This window comes from Pyrus communis, chromosome 5, assembly GCF_041283825.1.
Source record: "Pyrus communis isolate YQ-2024b chromosome 5, ASM4128382v1, whole genome shotgun sequence".
Taxonomy (NCBI): Eukaryota; Viridiplantae; Streptophyta; class Magnoliopsida; order Rosales; family Rosaceae; genus Pyrus; species Pyrus communis.
Window position 1 is genome coordinate 11,348,719 of NC_142569.1, and position 21,703 is coordinate 11,370,421.

The following is a 21,703-nucleotide window of genomic DNA, read 5'->3' on the forward strand; positions in this document are numbered from 1 at the left end:
CTTAACGAAACTGTAATGAGCCAGTAAGTTTACCTCAAGTCTAGTTGCAGCACTGGATATTTTGATTTAGAATTTGATATTATGAAGACATTGTCCTAAAAATATTACAAAGTTACATTTAGGACCGTTAAGATAAATAACCGGAGCAATTATATTTTCCATGAAGCAATCTTACATTGCGATCAATCAGTGTTGGTGTATCTTCTCTTCTATTATCATTATCCAGATTGAAAACATCATGTAGTTGAAACGACCTATTTATACTACAACAGAGTTGGTGAGAACAGGCCATAATGGCTAGATTCAAAGGACAAAGAATATATGAAAAACTGTACTGAATTTAAGTTAGAAGCATGTACTTTTCTTCTTTCGTCTAATTTTTCTTTGACTTTACTCTTGCAACTGTTTCGAGTACCGCCTGATCCACACAAAGATAGGTAAAAAATGAAATTAGGAAGAATTACAACATATTGCATTTGAGACCGAATCAAGTATGCATCAAAACATTAGATTGCACTATATTTGCACTAGCAACCCATGAATTACGATAAGAAATGGCAATGTAAAGGTTTCAAATTCCTTAAATGAAACCGCATCAGATCTTAAGAAATGGTTCAATGCTAGATAAAATTTGTTTAGTATTCACCTGCTGGCCAGTGACGCTGTTATTGAAACTTCCAGGATCAGTAGCTGCAAGTATAATCAAGCAAGCGAAACAATAAATTTAATTTAAGACTAAAAACATGAATTAGCTAACAATAACAACTGCATTTAACAATTTAAACATAATCTGATGGATTTTAAAGAATGAAATTTCACCACAACCAACTTTTCCTTGCTCTTGGCGGCGGCCCTTCTGATGTCTCCTATGGAGAGCGCGAAGTTGGCGTTTTGGGCACGGCGGATGAGTGCTTCGGACTTCTGAGGGATCTGGGTGCTCAGTGCCTCGTTGCCTGAGACTTTCGAGGGATTTGGGTTTAGGGTTTTCTTTTCGCGGCTTCTGGGTGTCCTGGATCTGAGGGTTTGCGAGGAACTCATTGCCGAGATTAGCGAAATGCGGGATTCGGAATCGAAAAGGTGAGACCTTGAGGGGCCGCGGTCTCGGAGGAGGTGATAAAGAAGACGAGGAAGAAGAATCAGTGGGGACTTTGAGGGTTTTTCGGTATTTAAGTGGATTTATAAGGCGGGAAAGATGAGGTGGCACTGGTGTGTTACACAAGACACAGATACGAAAAAAGAAAAGAAATCTCAATTAATTATATAAATATGTTACTCTATTTGTATTTCTTGTTTGATAATAATATTAGTATCATTCGCTTTGATTACGTGAGCAGTATGATTAGAGAAAAATTTGTGTGGAACATGGTTTGCCATTGGATTTTGTTGAGTGATACTTCAATCCACTCAAATTTCATGGTAATTTTTAAATAAAATATTTTATCATTATTTTATATTTACATTCTCATAATTATTTTTATACTAATTAATATACATCATACACCATGAGATCAATGTAATGGTTCTTTTTTTTCTTCTTTTTCTCACTCTCTTTTTTGTTCCCAAATTTTTCAGATCTCCATTGCCTCAGCATTCTCATATCAATTGAAAAAAAAATCAAAATTAGACTAACATATTCTTAAAATACTCATAATAAAGAAAAGTAGATGTTGTGTCAAACATAGCCAAATAACAGAATTCATATTATAAATATAGAGAAACCTCCTCACCCGAACCCAAAAACGCCCGATTATAAGAAGGAAACAAATAACCCTAATATGCGATCAAACAAACAATTGTATAATGAACAAAAAAAGGATTTTTTTTTTTTTTTTTTTTTTTTTTTTGGTAAACAAAAAGAGTATTGTTTAAGGAACCAAAAACCCCCAATCATCACTGGGTGCCGAATATATATATTGTTTAAGAAAAGCAAGAAACAGGGAGGGAATAAAATGAAGAGTCCTACTGCAAAATATAATTTGGAGGGAACATTTGGGAAGAAAAAAAGGGGATAAGAAGAAATTAGGGTAAATTACACAAAATTACCTCAATTATTGGTCTCACGACACTTTCATACCTAATCTTTTTAAAATGACAATGTCATACTTCATCTTACGAATTTGCGCCAATGTCATACTTCCGTCAGTTTTTCTATTAATTTTTCTGTTAAGTGTTGACGTGGCTACATGGGGGATCCACTCACTAATCCAACTGGATTAAAAAATTATTAAATATATTTTTAATAATTAAAAATTAAAAAAATAATTTTTTTATTAAATCTCTCTCTCTCTCCTGTCTCTCTCCCCCTTCTTTCTCGCCTCTCTCTCTTCTCTGCATCCCGAAAACCCTTTCCCACCCGACTCCCCCTCCCCTCCCTGTCTCTCTCTCTTCTCCCCCATCTTCATCTTCTTCCCCCTACCTGCCAACCCAGAAGAAAAAAAAAAAGAAAAAAAGTAAAAAGCCCAAACTTCCCTGACCCCTTCCCCTCATCCTCTCCTCTTTTCTCCCCTATCTTCATCTTCTTCCCAATTCGTCTTCTCCCCGCACCCACCCTCATCCCTCCTATACACACCCCACTCCTTAAATCCACACCCATTCCCCCCATTTTCTCAGTGCCCAAGTTCTCCACCTACGGAATCGACCTTCGCCTGGGTAGATGGGATCTGGGTTTTTTTTTGGGTTGCAGGTAGTGGGTGCGAGGGTGGGTGTGGAGGGTTTAGGGAAGACGAGAGGAGGGAAGAAAGGGATGGGTTGCTGGGAAGGGGGGTCAGGGAAGATGAAGATGGCTTTTTTTTTTCTTTTTTTCTAGGTTGCAGGTTGGGCTTAGCTGGGGGAGAATAGGGGGGTCAGGGAAGATGAAGATGGCTTTTTTATTTTATTTTATTTTTTTTTATTTGGGTTGCAGGGAAGAAGATGAAGATGGGGGAGGAGAGAGAGAAAGAGGGAGGGGAGTGGAGAAGGGAGTCGGGTGGGAAGGGGTTTTGGGGATGCAGAGAAGAGAGAGAGAAGAGAGTGAATGATTTAATAAAAAAAATTATTATTTTTATTTTTAATTATTAAAAATATATTTAATAATTTTTTAATCCAGTTGGATTAGTGAGTGGATCCCGCATGTAGTCATGTCAGCACTTAACAGAAAAACTGACGGATGTATGACATTGTCATTTTAAAAATATTAGGTATAAAAGTGTCGTAAGACCAATAGTTGAGGTAATTTTGTGTAATTTACCCAAATAACTAGATTGATTTTATGATGGATATTAATTAGTATAAAATTAATTATGGGAATGTGAAATATAAAAAAATGATAAAAGACTATATTTAAACTTGCCAAGTCGCAAGTTTTGAGTGGATTGTAATGTCACTTAGAAAAATCCAGTGGCAAGCCCTACACAAGTTTTTTTTTTGGTATGATTGATGCAGGTTTCTTTTATTCGTGGGACAGAAGATCTCAAACATGAAAAATAAAGCAAACTAAAATTGAAATAGTTTTTAAACACACTCTAAATGTTGTTTGGTTGATATATATTATGATTAATAGCTTCAAGCATAGATAAACAAGAAACAAAAGTAATGGCCATTATGTGTCAATCTTACAGCTCAAGTAAACATAGAATTCGGCTCCTAGCTTCCATTAGCTTGTTGTCCCAGCCCCATTAGCTTGCTGATGCTCAGAATACCAAATGGTTCAGGAATGCAAGGCAGGGCTTGAGCTGATAGTTATTGTGACACAAAAGACATCGGAGGTCAAGATCTAGGATGCGCACGTGTACAAGCCAACGCTAAACTCATCACAAGCACCACTGCCTTTGACAATTCATCGGTCGGAGGCTCAAGCGTGGTCTAACACATTTTTCAAAAGAAACCCTACGTTGTCCTGCGATAAGCTTGATGATTCTAATAGTTGGGATTCTAGCATATCCCTAGGGTGCTTTCCCATCATCACTTATGGGGCTACGACTCCAAAGCTATATACGTCACACTTATCCGTGACGCGCATAGTCAATGCAAGCTTTGCACGTCAAAAAAAGTAAACAATATCTTAAGATGCTAAAATTAATATGAACCTAAAATGTACAAGTTTAAGTGTTTCATTACCTGGTGCCACGTAGCCAAATGAACCAACAATATGTGTCCGGTTGGATGAATTAGTACTCAGCAGTCTTGCAATTCCGAAATTTGAGAGCCGAGGATCGAAATTTTGATCGAGTAATACATTATTGACAGTTACATCATGGTGCACAATTGGCGGAGTGCAGTCATTGTGCAAGTAATAAAGTGCATGAGCAAGTCCTTTCAAAATTTTGACTCTTGTAGCCCAGCCAAGTTCAATAACCCCTTCAACCCCATACAATGATTTTCCCAGATTGCCTCTCTCAAAGTATTCATAAAACAAGAATATGCAACCTGTCCTTGAACAGAAGTCGTAAAGCCTTATGATGTTGCGATGTCGGATATTTATCAAAGTTCAGATTTTATTCTCAAAACTTCGGAATTAATTGCTGGAATGTCGTTAGAGTCTTCCGTATTAAGCTTCTTAACTGCAACAACTTGGCCTGACTCCAACTCTACCTTGTATACTCTTCCAAATCCTCCTATCCCAATGCAGTATTTCTCATGAAAGTCATCTATGACTTTCACAAGTTCCCCAAATGTAAACTTTACTTCCACTTGCAATATCATCGACTCAAAATTCTCAAAGTTCTGAGAAGTTTTGATATCCTGATGCTGGAGATTGGATATCTTGCATAATACTAAAATGATAAAGAAACCAATGATAGTTTCAACCACGTCAAAACCCAAAAAGGATATGATGTTTTTTCGTTTCGAATTGTCGTTGTTTATTTCAGAATTTCCGCTAGAGGAATCACATGGAGCCTTTCCCCTTGCATCTCTCCACATGCCATAGTTTCCGACAAAAGCATCAGCTGGTGCATTTTGGAAAACGCCACAAGTTGGGATTGGCCTTGTGAGGTTGTTATAAGAAAGTCATAGATGGTTAGTCTATCCATGTTAAAAAATTCTGATGGGATTTCCCTTGAGAGATGGTTGTGTGATATATTGAAAATCTCTAATCCTGTGAGCTCGCCCAAGTTTGAAGGTATTGCTCCCGAGAGTAAATTGCTGCTAAAATCCATTTGGTAACAAAACTGTAGATTGTCAAACATGCCGTGATCAGGTGGCATTACCCCCGTCATATAGTTATTAGCCAAATTGAGATACCGAATCTAATGATATTGCCGATACTCTGAGGGATCACTCTTGTTAAATTGTTATTAGACAAATTGGGATACTGAATCTCAGTGAAACTGCCAATAGTCCAAGGGATCACTCATGTCAAATTGTTATTAGACAAATCGAGAGACTCAATCTGAGTGAAATTGCCCGTACTCAAAGGGATCACTCCTGTCAGATAATTACTAAACAAATTGAGAAACCGAATCGGAGTGAGATTGCCGATACTCTGAGGGATCACTCTTGCCAAATTGTTATTAGACAAATTGAGAAATTGAATCTAAGTGAAATTGCCGATACTCTGAAGGATCTTTCTTGTCAAATGGTTCCTGATCACGTTTAGTGTGTATAGCAAGTTTAGATTTCCAATTTGACTAGGAAGTCCCCCACCAAAATAATTAGAGTCTAGGCTTAGATAATTCAAATCTGTCAACTGCCCAAGCTCAGGTGGAATATTCCCACTGAAGCTATTGCGTCGAAGATTCAAATGGACAACTAGACTCCAATTGGAGATCACTGAAGGCAAGATTGGACTGGTAAATACATTATCGGAGAGTTTATGCTGCTTCAAATATTTCGCATTCATTCGACAAAGGTAAAGGGACAACAAAAATTGAAAAATATAAAGGGCACTAGAAGATTCCCTGATGATGATGCTGTATATTATCATTGTTGACCAAAGACTTAAAGACTTGATACTAATGAATTAATGATGATGCTGTATATTATCATTGTTGACCAAAGACTTGATACTAATGAATTAGATGTTTTTCAATTGGTCTACTGCCTACCCTAATGTGCTTCTCAAGACAGAATAATCAATTAGTTAAGTAGAACATTTCAAAGATGCCTGATGAAATATTGAATAAATGTCTGTATAAATGAAATATTGAAAAAATGTATGTATCAATCAATCAGCTGAAATATTTCCCATAAACAAAGAGTAGAATTTATAATTGAGAAAACTAATGAAAATAGTTTGAAAATTTTGAGTTTTAACGATAAAGACAAAATAAAGGGTAAAGTGAATAGTACCATGATTGATTTTTTAGTGTAAAAATTTGATTTTTCGTTAAAGTGAACAATACCGTAGGCTTTTCGTTAAAACTCTCTTTATAATTTGCAATCATGAACTTTTATCATAATTTAATATAGAATTAATCCTTACACTAGAAGTTCGTTAATTAAATTTTTGGATTTTATAAAATGTGTATAACTGGTTAATGCCAACTTTTATAAAAAAAAAATTGTTACTATGGTCAGGGGCGAAACAAGAGATCGGTATGAATGATACATCCTCAAACAACAAAGTCACAAATAAAAATGCTATAGAATTACCAAGCAATCCATAAGATTTTTTCATACAATAAATTATAATATTCTCAACATGTTATATGCTTTGGAAGCGTTGCATAACAACTTCATTACCAATACTATCAAATATATTTTTCTATAAAAATAATCATGCTATCATTTGTCAATTGATCTCCTATTTGATTTCTCAATCAATTCTTCATAAATTTTATGATTGAAAATACTCTTTCAATGTTAACGGTAGCAACTAAAAGAGGGTCAAAGAGGATAAATTTTTAGTTGTGACGGGAATACGGATGGTACATCATGTGTTTTTATGCAAGTGGTGGAAAATTTTAATTTTTAAGTTATTAACCTTTTAACATACATAACCCACCATTTATATTGAAACACGTGATTTATCACTTCGGGTGACGATCACAATAAAAAATCTCCTGTCAAAGAGACCCTTCCGGAGGACGGCACAACAACCAACAAAAAGGAAAATAGACAGACAGACGTGTACAATAAAAAGGTAAAATGGGAAAAAGAAAATTAGACCCAGCTGTAGGCCGGCACAGCAGCTGCCCGTGCACTGCTATAGCAGCATGTCGAAAAAAACGATAACAGATCCCGTCCGGATCTAAACAGCGGGAGCTTAAGGATGAAACGATTTGGATTCTTAAATTTTAATCCAACGGTTAAATTTTTTTTTTTTTTAAATTCATAATAGTTGTTGACTGTTAGATTAAATTTTAAAGGTTCGGATCAATTAATCCTTGAAATCCGGCTGTTTCAATCCGGAGAGGATCTGTTCTCGAAATAGTTCATCCAGAGTTGTTGAAATAGTCTGGCAAGCTACGATCATATCTTTAATCTTTTTTTTTCTTTCTTTATATGGCCTTTTAAAACTAATATATTAATAATGCATGAGACTTTTGGCAACATAAGATAGAGAGAAAGGCCTCCATAGCTGTTTCTTATTCTCCTACTACTGTATCTTGATCGTGTCCGACACTCCGACACTTCGGGTTTTAGAATGTCCATACAACCTAGTGGAAGACTAAAAACACAACGACACATCGAAGTTTCAGAGTGTCCATGCAACCTAGTGTAAACTCTGTTAAATTTCGGAGGCACAGATTTTCTAATCCTTTCCTTACGCTTGGAAATTCGGAAAGGATTTTTCAACTCAATCAAGAGCTGTCCCTTGGCCCCAGCCTTGTGCACAGACTGAACAAAGTCCAGTCTCAGCGTGCGTGGACTGTTGTGAAGGATGTCTTGATCAAGTGTGGAGTTGACGCATAAATATCAGACATCAACGTCAAGCGTGTAGGTTAAGGCATGAAAATGTGTCACACGTAATTAAGAAAAATACGACGCGTAAGCGAAAAAGAAAAGAATATCTAGAAGAGTACAACAAATGTTCTGATGAGTGATTTTCAAATAGAGCAAGCAGCAGAGCTGCAAGTGAACCGCGTTGATCATGTCCTCACCAAAACACTTGCAATACCTTCCAAGTAACAATTAATTAAATTAATTAACTAGAAATTCAAATGGACAAATTTGTAAACATTTTCAGGCCCGACAAAATTAGCCAATTGGCTAATGAAATGGACAATTTGCCAAATGCCCATGGAAATTCGAAATTCAGGAACCACAAACATATGCATATAATAAAAAGTAAATGAAAAACAGAAAAACCTTGCGACAAAAAAAAAACGAAGGAAATTCAGAAAAACTTGTACTTTCGGGTAGCTTCTCGGAACGGCCGACCCAATGAAGCTTTCGGCGGGCCCGGCAGCGGCAATCATTGAGCTTATTGGAAGTCAGAGGCAGCAGAGGATTAAAGGCACGCGTCCTTTAATGGTCATGTGCGAAATTCCAAGCGTCAAGAAAGGATCATAAACTCTGCATGCACCTCCAAAGTTGTTATTAGCTCCGATTTATTTGCGCCTTGGACCATAACAGATCATAAACTCCACGAAAAAATAACAGATCATCATGCAGCTCAAAACCATGACATTTCATTATATTCTCCTGCTGCTGTTCGCATTGCCACTGATCAAAACGACATCAATATCTCCACGAAAACAAGCAGAATCGCTCATCAAATGGAAGGCTGGCTTTTCTCCATCATCATCATCGCCACCTTCGCTACTCCATTCATGGTCCCTCACCAACCTCAACAGCCTCTGCAACTGGACTGCCATTGTCTGCACCAAAACCAAAACGGTCTCCGAAATACAGCTCTCCCGCATGGAAATTAACGGAACACTGGCTCTTTTCGACTTTTCCCTATTTCCAAATCTCACCCACTTCAACTTGAGTGGCAACTATTTCCGAGGGCCCATACCATCAGCCATTGGAAATCTCTCCGGCCTCACAATTTTGGACTTTGGCAACAACGGTCTTTACTACAGTGATAACCAATTCTCTGGCCCAATTCCGGACAATATAGGTTTGATTTCTGGTCTTCAACATATTGACCTGAGTTGGAATCTTCTGGAAGGGAAAATTCCACCCTCTATAGGCAAACTCAGGGATCTCCAGTTCCTTGATCTTTCGTACAACTCCTTAAACTCTGGCCCAATTCCGGACAATATAGGTTTGATTTCTGGTCTTCAACATATTGACCTGAGTGGGAATCTTCTGGAAGGGAAAATTCCACCCTCTATAGGCAAACTCAGGGATCTCCAGTTCCTTGATCTTTCATCCAACTCATTAAACTCTTCTATCCCCTCTGATCTTGGTCTTTGCACAAACCTCACCTACTTGTCCCTGTCTTTCAATAAACTCAATGGGGAACTGCCACTGTCCTTGTCCAATCTGAAAAACCTCGTTCAATTGGATTTGACTAATAATCTATTTATTGGTCAAATCCTTCCTTCTCTGTTCTCCAATTGGACGAAATTGGTTTCTTTGTTCCTTCCTGAGAATAGCTTCAGCGGAACCATTTCAGCAGAAATTGGGCAGTTGACACAATTGCAGGATCTAAGCCTTTATTCCAACAAATTCAACGGAGAGATTCCTCAGAGTCTAGGCAACTTGAGTCTGCTTCAAGAACTCCTTTTGTCCGGTAACAGCTTCACAGGAGAGATTCCTCAGAGTCTAGGCAAATTGACTCTGCTTCAGGGACTCTATTTGTCCTATAACCACTTGACAGGAGAGATTCCTCAGAGTCTAGGCAAATTGACTCAGCTTCATACACTCGATTTGTCTGGTAATGACTTGACAGGAGAGATTCCTCAGAGTCTAGGCAAATTGACTCAGCTTCAGGAACTCCATTTGTCCGCTAACAGCTTCACAGGAGAGTTTCCTCAGAGTCTAGACAAATTGACTCAGCTTCAGCTACTCTATTTGGACGATAACCACTTGACAGGAGAGATTCCTCAGAGTCTAGGCAAATTGACTCAGCTTCAACAACTTGATTTGTCCGCTAACAACTTCACAGGAGAGATTCCTCAGAGTCTAGGCAATTTATCTGACCTTCAACAAGTTGATTTGTCCGCTAACAACTTCACAGGAGAGATTCCTCAGAGTCTAGGCAATTTATCTGACCTTCAACAACTTGATTTGTTCGCTAACAACTTCACAGGAGAGATTCCTCAGAGTCTAGGCAATTTATCTCACCTTCAGCAACTCGATTTGTCCGCTAACAACTTCACAGGAGTGATCCCACGGATTTCAGGTATGTTGGACCTCAAGCTTTTTTTATTGTCTAATAACAATTTGACAGGGGTAATACCAATTCATCTATTTCTTGCTGTAGGTTTAACAGGTTTGGTCTACTTGAATCTCAGCAGCAATTCGCTATCGGGTGCAATACCATCAAAATTGCGCATGCTCACAGAATTAAAAGTTTTCAATGCCTCGCACAATCATCTCTCAGGCGAAATCCAATCAGCATTAGCTGACCTGTTGACTCTAAATATAAGTAGCTATGACTTTTCGTATAACAACTTAACAGGGCCATTCCCACCTTGTAGCATTATCAATACGTTTTCAACGGGCACTTTTGTTGGTTACTATGGCTTATGGAGTCATGCAGGGAGACCAACTGAATGTAAGTCCTACAGTACAAATTCCAAAAGTGCTAACAAGAATATAGTATCTGTTTTCCTTTATTCCCTTTGGGGTTTCACAGTAGGTGCAATTTCCATTGCTGCTCTCTTTCTTATGTTTCGTAAGAGGTCCACGATCCGGCCTCCGGTAATCAAACCTTCTCAAAACTTCGACAGTTTTGAAGCAATGATATTGCAAGAGGAAGTAAAATTTACGTTTGCAGAAGTTGTGAAGGCTGTAGATGACTTTCATGAGAAATACTGCATTGGCGAAGGAGGTTTTGGAAAGGTTTACAAGGCAGAGCTCCAATCAGGCCAAGTTGTTGCAGTTAAGAGGCTTAACACGAACGACTCTAATGACGTTCCAGCGATCAATCTTCAAAGTTTTCAGAATGAAATCCGGACTTTGACAACTATCCGGCATCGAAACGTCATAAGGCTATATGGCTTCTCTACAAGGAAGGGTTGCATATTCTTGCTTTATGAATACTTAGAGAGAGGCAGCCTCGGAAAAGCATTGTATGGGGTAGAAGGGGTTACTGAACTTGGCTGGCCAACAAGGGTAAAAATTGTGCAAGGACTTGCTTGTGCACTTTCTTATCTGCACCATGACTGCTCACCACCAATTGTGCATCGTGATGTAACTGTTAATAATGTATTGCTCGAGCAGGATTTTGAGCCCCGACTCTCAGATTTTGGAACAGCGAAACTATTGAGTATTGATTCATCTAACTGGACCAACATTGTTGGTACGCTAGGATACATGGCCCCAGGTAATGTAAAAATTTTAATGTTGTGCAACTTTGTACTATCTTTTGTAGAGTTGACATATTTTGTTCTCTTTATACGCAGAGCTTGCATATATTATGCAGGTGACGGACAAGTGTGATGTTTATAGCTTCGGAGTGGTGGCACTAGAAGTCATGATGGGAAGGCACCCTAGGGATATCCTAGAGTCCCAGCTATTAGAATCATCAACGTCAATGAAAGGAAATGCAGACTTGCTTCTGAAAGATGTGTTAGATCAACGACTAGAGCCTCCAGCCAATGAATTGGCAAAGGCAGTGGTGCTTGTAATGAGTATAGCACTGGCTTGTGTACAGACGCGTCCTGGGTTGCGTCCGACAATGCATTTTGTGTCACAAAATCTATCAGCTCAGAGTCTTCCTTGCCTTCCTGAGCCATTTGGTATGCTTACCATCAACAAGCTATCGGCCCTTCAAAACTAGAAGAAAATAGAGATCGTGTAGCTCCAACTTCACATTAGAAATCTTGCTGCAAGCAGTCTATCAAATAAGGAGAAGTTCTGGATTTTATTTTTTTTAATTTTTTTCTTGATGTTTACAACAAACTTCATAAACATGTAATTGATATCTGCACCACCCTGATTACTACAGAGTGTTGCAAATTGTGTCTGGTAATGTGGAATTCGTACTTGCATGAATAACCAGTTACACACAAGTGTTCTATCGAGATACTTTCTTTTTTGGTTTGATTTTCCTATTTGTCGTCATTGATATTGTGATTGTAATTATCTCTCTATCAAGGACCACTAGAAAATGTACCCGCACTTTGCTGCGGGGATTGAATGCATTAATCGGGACTTGAAACATGCATGAATAATTTCTACACAAAGTAACTGAAATGACAGTACAGTACGTAAGAACCAATGAAGTGATACTTTGCTTGCTATACATGGATATTCATGCTATAAGAAACATTCATTTGCAGATCGTATTATGTCCTTAATATTGTACTTATAGTTTCAAGTAACCAGACCACTCCAAGACAAAGATAAAGCATATAGTTTGTTTACAAATCAAAACGAAGTGCTGCCATAATGTATGACTGAAAAAATGCCTCTTAATGTCGTCTTGCAAGAAAGGAATGCAGTTTGAAAACAACCCAAAAAACACCCTAGAAATCTTTACCACCCCAATATTACTAAATAGAAGCATAAATGGACAGGATCCCTCCCTAATTTTATAACAGAAATTCTAACAAAGAGTATCAGGCTCCAAAGGTCTTATCTTTTGCATAAATATGTACACTGCAAGTTTAGTTCGAATGAAACAAATATGCATGTAAAGTAAAAGGCATCAACGCTACATGCACTGTTTTACAACCATCTCAAGTTGTTGACACAATGCTTAAAATATTCGACTCAAATATTTTCACACAAACAGAACACCTCACCTAAACAATAACCGAAGTTGTGGTATCTGAATTAAGCAGGCATACACTTTGCAAGGCTTTCTTCAATATCATCTCATATTTTCTTTTCCTCTTTCCTATATGATACAATAAACTGTTCATATTCAGACGTAAATAAGAGAATCTGTCACACTGTACTATTTACTATTACAGTTGCTAGTCCTGAACAAAAATGCAAGTGCAGCTGCTCTTAATCGAGAACTTCATCAAATAAACAATAATAAAATTTAATGTAATCTGTCAAAAACCCCAAAAAAAGAAAGTGATCATTCGAAGGCACCGTAATGCCTTCGCCATCGTACACTTGCAGCATGTAACTGATGCATCTGTTCAATGAAATCATTTGCTTCGATAAAATGGTTAAAATACAATAAATACAATATCCAATTTATGAGAAATCATGCAGAAGCAAATGTAAATGATAATGGAATCATGAATGCGAATGAGAAACACAAACTTGCCAAAAAGAAAACCAGTTATAGCGTGCAAAGATACTCGCATTGTATTTTTTTCTCGCATCATTCATTTCGCAACACATTTAAAAAAATTTGTTTGAAAAAGCTTTGCTATGATGATTAGGTTTGGCAAAAAATAATACGAAAAAAATAAAGAAACAATTACTGAAAAGAAAGAATAATGGCCTACTAATGGCAAAATACACTCCTACTAATGGCAAAATACACTCCTCAACAATGCACACGAACTTTGAGTTGAAATTTTGAAACATTCGACAACAAAAAGAAAGAAGCAAAATTCGAAGAAAAGAAAGAGATGCTCACTCAAAAAGAAAGAAGAAACAATACCAGGCTTCTTCTCTTTGGCATCCAGAATTCCATCATTGACTCCTTCAACCTTAAACATATTTAAAGTACAAAATGGAAAAAAAAACCCAGTAGAAATCATCCGATAGAATTAAATCATCCAAGTAAAATTAGACCATGGACACAAAACGAAATGAAGGCAGTTTAATATGACTTAATCAGTGACTTACTAAATAATCTTGGAATCTGTCCCATGCAAGCGTTCGACTTCAAACCCCATCCTCGTTGCCCCTGTAATATGTAGACATAAAGAAAAAGAAATCGACTTTAAGTTATCAATCAAATCATTGGCTAAAAAGGTTAAAATACAATAAATATATTCACATCAAATTTATGAGATATCATGCAAAAGCAAATGTAAATGATTATAGAATCATGAATGCGAATAAGAAACACAAACTTGCCAAAAGGAAGACCTATTATAGTGTGTCAAGATACTCGCAGCATATAGTGTCAAGATAACTGCAATAAAATTTCCATCCAATGACTTAACACTCAAATCAAAGTCAAATAAAATCTGTCGCTTCATAATTTCCAATATCAATTCCTTACCAGCCTCAGTGAGCATTTCACCAATTTCAATCTCTTCCTAGAACTTTTATACTTATCTCTGTGGTAGAATTGAGAAAGAAAAAAAAAATACTCAAATTCAAGTAAAGAAAATGCAAATCTGTATTTCTAGCATTTAACTGATCAAAGAGAAAACTAAAAGCATAATCCTTTAACCGTACAACGGAAATCTCACTATGCTAAAACAACCATCAATTTCTTGAATAATGTCCATAGTGCATACCGAGAGAATTGAACCGTAGAGCCTGGGACATTTGATTAATTTCATCTGTGAAAACAAATTTTTTATCCTCTCTTAAACTAACCTTAGTAAATATACCATTGATAAGTCAATAGTCAAAATCCTCATATAATAATTTTTCATTGATAATAAGCCAAAAGATAGATACTCAAACATATAATGGGCATAAAAGTACAACAACAACAACAACAAAGCCTTTTCCCACTAAGTGGGGTCAGCTGAATGAAGGCTAGAACGCCATTGCGCTCGGTTCTGTGCCACGTCTTCCGTTAGATCATAATGGGGAGAAAAGTAAAGAGAAAAAAATCCAGACCTCAAGAATATAATTGTATTACACCAAAGATGCATGCTTAATTAAAAGTCCTCCCAAAGGAAAGTCAAAAACTAAACAAAAATGAAATTTAACAAAAAATTAGTGCTAAAAGAAGTAACCCATACAATTAACCTATTTTATAAGGAATCAAATTCATAAATATTTGGAGTGTTGGTGTTTCTTCCTAACAACACATCCAAAATATAATTCTTTAATAGATTTAATTCATTCCATACATAATCGTGCTAGGGTTATTGTGTTGTCCTCTTTGTATTTTTCTTCTCCGAATGATTATGGAACCAAACCTATGAACTGTCTGTCCAACTCAAAACACAAAAACCAAATTAAAAATCAAGAAGTACATACCAAGCATTATCAAAATAGGTAAAACTTAGACATTGCTCATATGCAGAGCAAAGTACAATTTGCCCTACCAACTTGTCGACCACAAAAATACACAGACTTGAGCTTTTACCTCAACGAAAGTGAAAAATGGGAACAATCTGCAGCAGAATGAATTGGGCCAACGACAGAGAAAACCCAGTTGAGAGAGACAGACTACGTAAATACCGCTATGAAAACCATAACATTTTTAGATAGTCCATTAGCTAGAACAAATCATAACACACATGGCAGACAAACCCAGAAAAAGACATATTAATTAGTTATACTAGAATTACTAAGACTTGACAGTAAAAGATTTTATTTACCTGGACAGTTTGTATCCGGAAGGTATAACTTTACATATGTTTTAGAAGGTCAATTTTTGTTCTTATCCATAATGCGGTACAATGTTTGAAATCTCGATGTGAAATTTTATCTGAGCATGTAATCACAAATTTTATAGCCAAACGGCATATATAGAAACAAAAAAGTGCAGAAATTTTGAATGATTTGTGTATGGCTCATCACATCTAATTCAATTATAATAGCCCTGCATCTCAAATGATTCGTGTATGGCTTGCCACATCTAATTCGATTATAATAGCCCTGCATCTCAAATGATTCATGTATAACTCACCACATCTACCCAAAGTGTTCATACAGTTATATACTTGTAATGTAATTCCAAGAATAAAAAAAAGTAATAAAATAGCAGCAGATAGAGAATATAATGTCCAAATCTCCCAACAGTCTGTATGCCTCGTAGAGCCTTCAGCAACAAAGTGTTTAGATTTCTGCGTACAACCCAATATCAATCAATTTTTCCTCTATATTTAAAGTATTTTCATCCCAAAAAGCAACACCTGCATCTATACCATACTCATAAGAATATATGACTTCTGTAGCTAATTAGTAATACAGCTACCACCTAAGTTCCTTTGTGAAAAAAATAAAAATAAATTAACAAAAACTAAAATTTTAAGGAAAACAATAAAACTTTTTTCTCCTGTAAGGGACCATACCAGCACCCAATTCAATCAAGGGTTTTTACAAACCCAAAACTATAATAAATAAATAAAATGTGAAATAAATTAAAAGTTGAGATCGATGAACAGCGTACCTTGGAAACGGTAAACATGCAGAGCTCTTCGAGACCGATCCCAATTCGCTTGCCGTAGACTAACGACACAGAAGAACATAACCTTCCTCCTAATTTCATATGTTTCTCAGTAAACAAAAAAGGCAAAACGATTGAAAGAAACGTCATATGTCAGGTATCTTTCCCTTTGAGAGACAAATAATTGACATTAGCAAAAGAAAAATGGACTTGCAAAAATATAAACCTTCTTGAGCTGAGCTTACATTCTGGATTTTCTCTTGATGACTTGCACGTTCAAAAATCAGGGGTCCAGAAAACTTTCAAAATGATAAATAAAAAAATTATGTCCTCCATATCATATAATGTAGTAACAAAAGAAGCAATGCAAAACAGTCTCTATGAACCAAGTTAGCATCCTTAGGCACACCCCAACAGTCTGAAGAATTTTGTTCCAAGTATAGTGCACCTTTCATTTTCAAAATAAAAAATCTTCTTGTACCAAGTAAATGACAACATAAAGTATCAATTTTCAATCTACAGAATTTTGTAATCAAACCCATATATATATATATATACACACACACACATAGAAAAATCAACTATGAAGCTACCAGAAAAGCCCAAAGTCTTGACAACGTCCAAAGCTTTGGATACACTAATTCTAGGTTCAGAAAGAACCAAAATATCAAAGGCATGAAAATTGAGCATGTTTCCCATCTCTTCTCGAGAAACAAGTGGGCTATGCAAAATTGTGCTCAATTTCATATGCGGCAATTCACCCCAACCATCAATAGGCTTAGCCAGTGCATTTATAATACGACTTAAAAAGCCTCACTTACTGGTATCTGAGCAATTCTTCCTGTTGCTTATATATATAAGTACACTTTTTGGTTTTGGAGGAGGAAGCAACCTACCCTGAATATATATAAGCACGCTTTTGGATTCGAACAATTTCTTCTTGGATAATAAAAGTGCAGGGTAAAACATACTTGAACCATTTCACTGAAGAAGTTGAAACCTCCAAGGTCCATAATGTATCCAGCTAGCAAATATTCACTAATAACATGTCAAGTTTTGGTATGAAGGAAGCAGAATATGAACATTAAGTAAGATCATAGCATTAAGTTTTCTCTATAAGTTCAATAAGTTCAATAAGTTTGGAAATATATGTACACGCGTATGTACTTATGAATGTATGTATCAGATCGGTTGTCCAGTGCAAGCAAAGGCAATGCCACCACAGGTTGCAGATACAATAACGACCACCAAATCTGATATTAATCTACAATGAAACCAGTAGATCAATTCAAAATCAGCATTTTTTGTTAAGAGAAGACCAATGAACTTAACAAAACTGTAATGAGCCAGTAAGTTTACCTCAAGTCTAGTTGCAGCACTGGATATTTTGATTTAAAATTTGATATTATGAAGACATTGTCCTAAAAATATTAATAACAAAGTTACATTTAGGACCGTTGAGATAAATAACCGGAGCAATTATATTTTCCATGAAGCAATCTTACATTGCGACCAATCAGTGTTGTCATTATCCAGATTGAAAACATCATGTAGTTGAAACGACCAATTTATACTACAACATAGTTCGTGAGAACAGGCCATAATGGCTAGATTCAATTGACAAAGAATATATGAAAAACTGTACTGAATTTAAGTTAGAAGCATGTACTTTTCATCTTTCGTCTAATTTTTCTTCGACTTTACTCTTGCAACTGTTTCTAGTACCGCCTGATCCACACAAAGATAGGTAAACAATGAAATTAGAAAGAATTACAACATATTGCATTTGAGACCGAATCAAGTATGCATCAAAACATTAGATTGCACTATATTTGCGCTAGCAACCCATGAATTATGATAAGAAATGGTTCAAGGTAAAGGTTTCAAATTCCTTAAATAAAATTGAATCAGATCTTAAGAAATGGTTCAATGCTAGATAAAATTTGCTTAGTATTCACCTGCTGGCCAGCGACTCTGTTATTGAAACTTCCAGGATTAGTTGCTGCAAGTATAATCAAGCAAGGGAAACAATAAATTTAATTTAAGACTAAAAACATGAATTAGCTAACAATAACAACTACATTTAACAATTTAAGCATAATCTGATGGATTTTAAAGAATGAAATTTCACCACAACCAACTTTTCTTAACAAATTTCTCATCTTTTCCTCTCATCCAAACACAAAATCCGAAGATCCTTCAAATTTTATTCTCTTTTCATTTCAGGTTTCGACCTAAAACCCTAATTTGAACCAAAATGCATAGAAAGAGGAAGCACATCGGATCTAATACGAACCTTCATTCTGATCATTCTCTTTGAACTTGTTCAATTATATTAAACTACATATAGGGAGAGGGAAAATATAGCACTATTAGCTTATTGTAAGCCCATTAAGCCTATAAGTTCACTGGTTTCCACTATAACGATCATATAATCCGCATTTAGAAGGTGAATCAGAATCCAATGTCAATGAAAGCAGAATGGTAAATAAGAGCTTACTTGTTTCGTATGAATATCCAACACACGTTGATATGTCATTGTGGTTTCCAATTGAATCATGAATTCCAGAATGTAAACCATACCTTGAGTATAAGAAAACCCAGAAAAGGAAAATTAAATCCCTCACAAATGGTGCAAGAAAATATGAGAAACCTATATTAGTTCCAACAGTGAGCGTTTTCATCAAAGAAGTAGACAATCCACATGCCAAATCACCAATCGAATATGAAGATGATCACTAAGAAGAAATCCCTAAAACCCAATATTTTATTAGAGTTGAAAATCGAAATTAAGCCAAAACGGAACCTTCACTACCCAAATTAAGCAAATAATCCACTAACCCAACAAAAAGGCAAAGAAAAATCACCTCTAGATGACTGCCATTGATTCAATGCACTGAGAGCTCGAGCTGCTTCATATTGTTCTGAAATTAGAGGGAGGGTGTGAGAGATCATGAGAGGAACGGAGGGTTGAATGCCGAAGTGAGACTCAGCACGTCTGTTCTCTGCATGTAAAAATGCCGCACAATTATGCAACTGACTCCGTAGACTTATAAACATCACAATTATAAATTCTGAAACTGATATAAATTCAGTAGACTATACACAAAGCATGAACACCAAAGCTTACCAAACTCATGTGCTTGCTTGAAGCTGCATAAAAAGGACCAAACTACATACATATTTTGCTACTATCTACTGCATAAAAAGGACCAAACTATATACATATTTTGCTATAATACCCAAGAAATTAAATTAAATGAAAATTTGAGTGGAAGCCACGATGAAAGTGGTAAATTCAAGAAAACATCCAAGCCCCAGGACAAAAAAAAACAAATTCTTTTGGAGAAATCAAAAAAATTCAATCAGGTAATCAATCAATTAAGTACCTAATTCTCTTGGATGCCTTGAATAAATATAACACTCCAAGATAAATAATTAACTGTCCAATATTATATTTTTCCTGTTTCTTTCTTCTTATTCTCGGGAAAGAAACAAACTCAAAAACAAATAATTGAAGAAAACAAACAGAAAATATTGGGGAGGAGTGACATACAATCTGCTGAGTTCTTCTTCGCTTTGCAGATAAGAGATGGTGCCTTCTCATCGAGTTCATGCATGTATTGCCCGGAGTGAGATGGTGAGCGGGCGTGAGAGAAGGGCAGTGGGAGTGGGAGAGAGTCGGGAGAGAAAAAGAGGGAAAGAAAAGGGAATGGAAACGGACGGGACAAAGGAGTCGAAGCAGAGCAATCCACGATGATTGACGAGTGGGCGCCCTTCTACTGTGCAAAGCGGTGGCAATTTCGTTAATAAATAGAAACTACCAATCTGAATGGCACCAAAGGGTTGGTGGCAATTTTGTAAATAAAGTGAAATCCACCCCGAAACACTGTTCATTTATAGGATTTATGATAAGGATCCTTCACACCATTCTGTAAATAATCAATGAATGTTATAATTTACACCAAATTTGATATGTTCAAATTTAACATTAGAACACAAAGTTATATATATATAGTATTGATAAATCTGTCTTCATTTATTTAATTGTCATGTCACAATTAGATAACTAAACAATTTTTGCTTTCAGTAAATTTTTACATGAATGATCTTTCAATGGTAATCGAAAAATTAATTGAGATTATGAGAAATATTGTTCAAGAAAACATACATAAAGCTCATAAAACATAGAGTAATGTTATTCATACCATGTTTTTATACCACATCATTTGAAAAATTTGCAAAATCCAAGGAAATGAAGGAGAAAGACTCCTCAGAGCAACTCCACCCCTATCCACTTTGCGCCAGCACCCAGCGCATTTATCCACTTAATTGAACAGTAATAGACTCAATGAACAGTAATAGGCCAAAGCATCTCCACCCCTAAAAAAATGTGCTGGCACCCAGTCTAAAAAATGCGCTGGCACAAACGATCTCCACCCCTTCAAAATGCGTTGGCACCCAGTCCATTTAAAATATTAAATAATTTTTTTATAAAATAGTTTTAATTTCGGATAGGATTTTTAACCAATCTCGTCACGCCACGTGTCATTATCCGAACGTACTATTTTTTGAATAGATTTCCGCTAAGATTTTCAACCAATCCCGACAACCCACGTGTCACTTCCTGTTTACAATAATTTAGGCAAGATGTCGATAAGATTTTTAACCAATCTCGTCACGCCACGTGTCATTATCTGAACGTACTATTTTTTGAATAGATTTCCGCTAAGATCTTCAATGAGCTTCCACGAAGTCATTTTTTTCCCTCAAAGTGTACAAAATATTCAAATGTAGAAAGTGTAGAAAGTGTAGAAAATATTGAAATGTGGTGTAAAGTGGAAGATGAGGGTTAGGTATTTATAGAAAAAAAAATTAATTTTTTAAAATTTTTCTGTATTTTTTAAAAAAATTTTGACATTTTTTAATTAATTTTTAATAAATTTTAATGTTGTAATTAATCTGGACCGTTGGATTTGAAAAATAATCAAATCCAACAGCCAACACGCTGCCACGTGGCCAACGGTCAAATTTCTGACCGTTGGGCCTTTTTTTTTAAAATTTTTGGTCAAATAAACGTGGACCGTTGATCTGTGATCGGACGGTCCAATTTAAAACTTAAATTTAAATTTTTTTTACCGTTGGAAATCCAACGGTCTACAAAAAATAGCCGTTGGAAATCCAACGGCTCTGAGGAGGGCCACGTAGCCCTTTGACAGACACAGCCACTTGCCCTGCACCGCGGGCCCCACTGCCTGCAGTAGCTGTCGGCTACTCGCCATCTCCCCCGCGTGTTGTGCACGCGCCAACAAACAGACCGGCCTCTGGGTCTGTCCATTTTGGGCTGGGCTGCTGCCTGGCGTGGGCTGGGTGCCGGGCTGTTTCACGGGCTGGAGGGTGTGGACTGGGTGCTGGGCTGGTAATTTGACTGGGTGCTGGGCAATTTTCTGTGGG

General features: G+C 36.5%; 3 protein-coding genes and 1 pseudogene across 27 annotated transcripts in view; 1 reads left to right on the plus strand and 3 right to left on the minus strand.

Annotated features, from left to right (window-relative positions):
- Nucleotides 1-21,703, minus strand: part of LOC137724756 (uncharacterized) — a 57,075-nt gene that overhangs the window by 4,457 nt on the left and 30,915 nt on the right. For 12 of the 15 annotated variants that reach the window (XR_015962630.1, XR_015962626.1, XR_015962629.1 and 9 more), the window contains exons 1-4: nt 820-1,135; nt 647-690; nt 176-418; nt 34-95 (exon numbers count right to left, since the gene is read on the minus strand). Coding sequence is in view for 7 of the 15 variants with exons in the window: in XM_088694343.1 (XP_088550469.1) it covers nt 34-95; nt 176-292 (179 nt within the window). In the remaining 8 variants the exon portion in view is untranslated. Of the gene's footprint in view, nt 1-33; nt 96-175; nt 419-646; nt 691-819; nt 1,136-17,416; nt 17,514-17,608; nt 17,671-21,703 lie in introns of those variants that run through there. The other 3 variants (XR_015962624.1, XR_015962623.1, XR_015962625.1) reach the window with 3 other exon arrangements.
- LOC148696752 (MDIS1-interacting receptor like kinase 2-like) lies at nt 3,622-4,899 on the minus strand (annotated as a pseudogene).
- On the plus strand, nt 8,404-12,062 carry LOC137726719 (uncharacterized). The gene is made up of 3 exons (XM_088694327.1): nt 8,404-10,216; nt 10,298-11,362; nt 11,442-12,062. The coding sequence occupies exons 1-3, from the start codon at nt 8,530-8,532 to the stop codon at nt 11,816-11,818; spliced, it is 3,129 nt and encodes a 1,042-aa protein (XP_088550453.1). The 5' UTR covers nt 8,404-8,529; the 3' UTR covers nt 11,819-12,062.
- Nucleotides 12,600-20,050, minus strand: LOC137724579 (uncharacterized). 11 transcript variants are annotated; one of them, XR_015962650.1, is made up of 9 exons: nt 19,806-20,047; nt 19,117-19,254; nt 18,750-18,832; nt 18,208-18,251; nt 16,253-16,341; nt 14,177-14,234; nt 13,795-13,855; nt 13,607-13,655; nt 12,600-12,880 (listed from the first exon to the last, which is right to left on the minus strand). XR_015962650.1 is itself a non-coding variant. In XM_088694351.1 (8 exons), coding segments are annotated over exons 2-7 (366 nt in total). In that variant the 5' UTR covers nt 19,205-19,254; nt 19,806-20,046; the 3' UTR covers nt 12,600-12,880; nt 13,607-13,654. The 11 variants fall into 11 exon arrangements, 5 of the variants coding, with proteins under 5 accessions (XP_088550477.1, XP_088550479.1, XP_088550478.1 ...); XR_015962651.1 differs by having other exon boundaries at nt 12,843-13,129; XR_015962649.1 differs by lacking the exon at nt 12,600-12,880 and adding an exon at nt 14,041-14,086 and having other exon boundaries at nt 13,140-13,655.

Excerpts from the sequence above, each read along its gene's own strand:
- LOC137726719 (XM_088694327.1), top strand. The coding sequence starts at position 8,530 with ATGCAGCTCAAAACCATGACATTTCATTATATTCTCCTGCTGCTGTTC. Across the intron at positions 10,217-10,297 it reads AGTGATCCCACGGATTTCAG|GTTTAACAGGTTTGGTCTAC; the intron begins GTATGTTGGACC and ends TTCTTGCTGTAG. Across the intron at positions 11,363-11,441 it reads GCTAGGATACATGGCCCCAG|AGCTTGCATATATTATGCAG; the intron begins GTAATGTAAAAA and ends CTTTATACGCAG.
- LOC137724579 (XM_088694351.1), bottom strand. The coding sequence starts at position 19,204 with ATGATCTCTCACACCCTCCCTCTAATTTCAGAACAATATGAAGCAGCT. Across the intron at positions 16,342-18,207 it reads ACAGAGTCGCTGGCCAGCAG|GAGGAAGGTTATGTTCTTCT; the intron begins GTGAATACTAAG and ends ATATGAAATTAG. Across the intron at positions 13,856-16,252 it reads GCATGTTTACCGTTTCCAAG|GGGCAACGAGGATGGGGTTT; the intron begins GTACGCTGTTCA and ends TACATATTACAG.